At 37.6% G+C, this 5,272-nt stretch overlaps 1 protein-coding gene across 1 annotated transcript in view; it reads right to left on the reverse strand.

Annotated features, from left to right (window-relative positions):
• ALPK2 (alpha kinase 2) overlaps window positions 1-5,272 on the reverse strand; it is a 34,948-nt gene that overhangs the window by 17,319 nt on the left and 12,357 nt on the right. Inside the window, exons 3-5 of the mRNA XM_010725131.3 lie at window positions 4,337-4,484; window positions 1,613-1,740; window positions 1,486-1,521 (exon numbers count right to left, since the gene is read on the reverse strand). Of these exons, the coding sequence (XP_010723433.1) occupies window positions 1,486-1,521; window positions 1,613-1,740; window positions 4,337-4,484 (312 nt within the window). The remainder of the gene's footprint in view (window positions 1-1,485; window positions 1,522-1,612; window positions 1,741-4,336; window positions 4,485-5,272) is intronic.

The following is a 5,272-nucleotide window of genomic DNA, read 5'->3' on the forward strand; positions in this document are numbered from 1 at the left end:
AAAAAAACAACGAACAAAACAAACAAACAAACAAACAAAACCCACACACAATTGGCTGAATGAACTTCTTTACTAGTACAGCAAGTTCAGGAATGATAAACCAAATTACAATGCACTGCCTATTTTTAGTTGCAGCACAGCAAGACATATGCCGAGAGTGATTAAACACAAGATAACATATGGGGAAAGCATTCCAAATCATAATGCTTGCCTGCTTCTTGGAGTAAAGTTACACAGCAGGTGCCGTGCAAAGACCATGTGTTCAAATACAGTTTTTCTGCCAAAACAGCTTTCTGTACACTGTGTGCATCTATGTCTCTGTGTGCTCAGTACTGTGTCCCACGATGCAATGCTGTTTCACTGTTTACTAAACGTGAAGTGCTAGTGCATCACATTAGTGACGAATCACAAAGACAAGTTCAACTGAATAGATTGTCATGGCGTGTACTCTGACCCCCTGCACAAACCATTCTACCCTATAAGAAGGTATTTCATCAACAAAACTCCCATGAATTCAAGTGGAATTTATTCTTGATGATATAGCAAAGTTGAGTACAAAAAAAAGGAAAGATATCTAGCAAAACATGGGCTTCCCATAGTTTACTGTGGGATAACTCTTAAAATGTCTCTGGCAGACTGTCTGCAGACCTGTAGAATCTCAGACGTGTTTTGGTCATTGCATTTCAGCCTGAAAATTTAAAGGGATCATATACTACAGCTGAAGCCCAAAGCTATGCACCATCTAAAGAAACTAAAAATCCAACCACAGATCTGAATTCTGAGTATTCCTCAGATCTCCAATGAACTTTCACCTGGACAGTATCATGCATAGGCTTATCAATTGTGCCCTGTACCTTCATAAATGCACTTTCCTCAACAGAATTCAAGCCCAAGTTCTAAACAGCTGTATTCACAAAATTACCCAAAATAATAAGACCTCACTGGATGAAGCCGTAAGAAGCCTGGTCTCACCCCATACCTAACTCTGCTTTGAACAGAAGATGAGCCCCTGGGGTTTTCTTTCCAACCTGAATTATGATACAATCCTATAAATGGATGAGAGATAAAAACCAGAATTATGATATAGAGCAAATTAGGTGACTCAGCTGAACCTGATTTCACTACTGCACTCCAGCTATTTGCTAACCAACTACAATTCACTACAACTGTCTTAGCATGGCTATTCATTTCCTTATTCAGAGGGCTCCAAGTCTGAAGTGTTTTTTAGAGCTCACTCTATATCTTGGGCCAAATTCACCACGACAATGCAGCTTCTTAGTAACTTCGTAAATTCTTGGATAATAATAAGCAACAATAAACCTAGTTCAACTGAATGGTAAAAAGATTTGAGAATAGTTTGTACCTACACATCTTGAATGAAAAAAGCTGCTAATTATTTTGGTTATATTTTTTCATCCTTTTTCTATTTGGAAGGAAGAAGGAACAAAGATTTAATCACACAATTTACCAGATGTGTATACTTACCTTCAAAATTCTGAAAATTTGAGAGATGTTCCAAGACTACAAAGAAACAAAGAAAGAGACTTTCAAAACATGTGAATGGAAACTGTCACTGTCGTTATTACTAAATGAATTATAAACTAGCATTTACCTTCAGAAGTCAGGTTAAACTCAGCAGTCACCCGTCCGTATATGTTACTCAAGCAGCAATAATACATTCCTTGGTCTTTGTTACTGGCTTTAGCTATTGCCAAAGAGACGGGAGAGTCATCCTGGGCACTGGAACAGAATATGTTCATTTTTCATTTTTCATGTGAATATTTCTAAAAGATATTTCCATGTATCTGTCCCTGAAATTTCTGCCTGTATTGTAAAGACTTATTCAAAACAGGTGCAAACAGATAAAATATTTTATTTATTTCAGTCTCTTAGAAGCATTCATTCTATTAAGTGCTTCATCATAGATTTTCCTACTACATCCTGAGATAAACACAGCTTAACTAAATCTGTACACAAAAAAATTAAATCACATACTAATATAATATTCCCATTCATATCATGGCATATGTATAAAGTATAATGGTGCTACAAGAAAATATAAAGGACATCTTCCTGTTGATACATACAATATATGGAAAACTGTGCACTGGAATATTTGGAGACACTGAGCAGTGGCAGGGAGCACTGTCTGATGTGACTGGAAGCAATAGCCGATGTGCTGACTGAAAACCAAGCCTGATCCTGGCTTTGCACAAGTTAGCAAAGTGTCAATTTAGCTGTCTATATGATTAAGTTTCGGCATATATATCAATATATCTAGTGCAGTAGTGAGTATTAAAACTTGCTGACTGAATTCAATCCGGGTTAGTTAAGAAGAGGCTTAATTAATAATGTATTTATTACTCTGCTGCACTTTTGAGCCCATGTGCTTAACAATTTTTATTTTCTTGTTCTCAGCTGGAGTCAGTATTAGAAATACTTAGTCTGTTTTCCCTGTGTTTACAGATTTTCCCCCACTTTTCCAATAATGTCCAATTTTTGCTTTGTATTCTCTTTTCTTCTGTGCCCCTCCTCGTTCCATCTTTGTAATTTCTCACTCAATATTTCCCACTCTTCTGCTTTCATTTTTCAAGCTAGATATTTGCTATCTGACATCTGTGTATGCAACTTCAGCGATGGACTACCAGCAAATGTTATTGGAGGGGGTGCAGTGGCACAGGAGTGCAGTTGCAGTGCTTACAGATGCAAGCTAACTCTGGAAGCAATAAAACCACAGAGAAACAGTGCTATGTCTAAGTGCAATGCTCTTCCTTTTAAACCACGAAGATCTTCACATGGACCACCCTGGATGTCCATGGAAATGCTTCTCAGCAACCCAGACAGTCCACGCAGGGATTATGGAGACCGAACTGCTGTGTTTTAAGGCTTCTGTGAAGTGAATTAGTGAAGATGTGCACAGTTCTGTTGGTATTTTGCCAGCATTAAGTTTCATAGTACTTTGGAACACTGGGGAACTAATTTTACCCAACACTAGTTTCTAAATGTACTGACTTAGCATATATTAATGTCACTATCAATGTGTATTTTTCAATACATTTTCCAATGTATTGACAGGTAATAAAATTTTAAAGATTTGTTGCATAATTTCTTGCAATTACTTCCTATTGATAGAAAATGTTAAGATATATATGATCCACATTATGTATTTACAAAGATTTATGTATATTTCCAATGGAACAAACAGTGCTTGAGTTCAAACAAAACTATCAGAAATACTGTTTGGATTTCAGCTTCGATGAAAGGGAGACTTCCACAGAACTTTACTGAACATTGTGAAATAAAAATGGTAACTAGGGGTCTCTTCTGATTTGTCATCACATATCTTATTTAACAATGCAAAACTAATACATTCCTCATCATTGCACTGTTTCTTCATTAAAACACAGCAAAATTACTTAGCAGATAATATTATATGAAAATATCCACAACCAATAGGATAACACAATAATCAAAATCAGTGTAGTAAAATGACAATCAGAATGACATGGGAAGTCTCAACAATTCATATTTGCTCTCCACTTAAAATAGTATTTTTTAGCAGATGCCTTCCTATAAAAATTCTAGATTTAGCAGAATCATGCCTTCTGATGGAAACTATCTTTCCTTTTTTTGCCTTGAGTAATGTTGATTTTGATTTTTTGAAACAGAAACAGATTTCAAGAACTATGTTTTACAAAACAATTACTGCCCAGTGGAAAAAAACCTTATTTCATAAAAATGTGGTTTTACGACGTGCTGGAAATGATCCTGATAAAGACCTCAAGGGGCTTTTATTTTCCACCCTTCTCGCTGCACTGCCTCTAGTCACTTGGTGTCAAGTTAACTGGCTGCGCTGATGGAAGAGATCATTTTCTTGAAATACAACTCCGTCTTTTAGTCCTATCAGCTTCAAGCTCCATTTGATACAGAATATGAAGTTCAAAGGAGTGATCACTTCAAGCTCTACACTGCATGTTAGTTGTTTCAGCAGTTCATTTCCAACACACGAGGACAGCCAGCCTGCCACATTAACCAGGCGTGTTTATATCGCTTGGCCTGGGTGCTGAGAATGAAACTTCATATGATCTTTTACTGCACTTGAAACTTCCATGAGACTGGTTATGAATGAGCTGAGAGTAATTACGAGTGATGGAATGCAAACTAGAACAAATTAATTCACTGTGTGAAGATATGCTTTTTAATGACTCTGTTAATACATTTTTTTCACCAATAATACTGATGCTGTTACTACATTTGAAGAGTCAGTTCCTGGCAAATAGAGTATCTTCACAGCAGCTATTCAGAAACTGTCAGCCTGACAAAAACATTCACTTACTTTCTCTGCAGCTGAGCTAGTAACTTGGAGTCTTTAGTCCATGTAATGGTGGAGTCTCCATGAATATCTCCAAACTGACAGCACAGCTTGATATTTCCAGAGCAGTCGGGGAACAGCTCCGCTTGGATTTTCTTCAGCAGCTTCGGAGCTTGAAACAGCAGAGTTGTAGTTTAGGATTGGAAGATCATGAGAGTGTTTTGGCATTTTAAGAGAATTCCAGAATGTTTTGCACACGCTAATAACATGAATCCAACAATACTGGTAAAGAACCATATTTTTTATGGCACAGAAACCCAAGGCTTTAAAATACAGAGGTTTTAAAAGACTAACTCAGTGCCCCCATAGTCAATGGAAATGTTTTCAATGCAAAGACATTCTGAATTTATGGAATAAAACCAAGGGAAGTTCTATTCTGAAGGGCAACAACATAAAATCACTTCTCACTCAGAAGACATTCTCACTGACTGAATGGGTAGCTTGTTTTGTTGGTACAAGAAGAGACACCACAGAGGTCCAGCACACCATAGGGTTACATCATTAGAATTCACGCTAGCTGAATACTTCTTACTGGTGCATTTTTTAACCCACTCACAGACTTTGAGAGAAACGACTCCAAGTCCCATGAGGCACCCAGTCTGCAGGGTGCTCTTGTAACACAGCTAATCTACACTGTCAGGATTGGTTTCTATTGTAAAGTGCAATGATGGTCCCATTTCCTTTAAACACAGCTGGAGCGATGAACCCACACTCAGTGGTTAAATATTGGCTCCACCAATAGCAAGGGCACTTGGCAATGGCAGTGGCCTTAATTTCCTTCTACAGTAATTTGTTTCCTTCGTCCAAAGCAAGCCACAGAATCACAGAATCACAGAATGGCCAGGGACCATTGAAGGGACCTCAAGGATCACAAATCTCCAACCCCCTGCCACATGCAGG

Source organism: Meleagris gallopavo, chromosome Z, assembly GCF_000146605.3.
Source record: "Meleagris gallopavo isolate NT-WF06-2002-E0010 breed Aviagen turkey brand Nicholas breeding stock chromosome Z, Turkey_5.1, whole genome shotgun sequence".
NCBI lineage: Eukaryota > Metazoa > Chordata > Aves > Galliformes > Phasianidae > Meleagris > Meleagris gallopavo.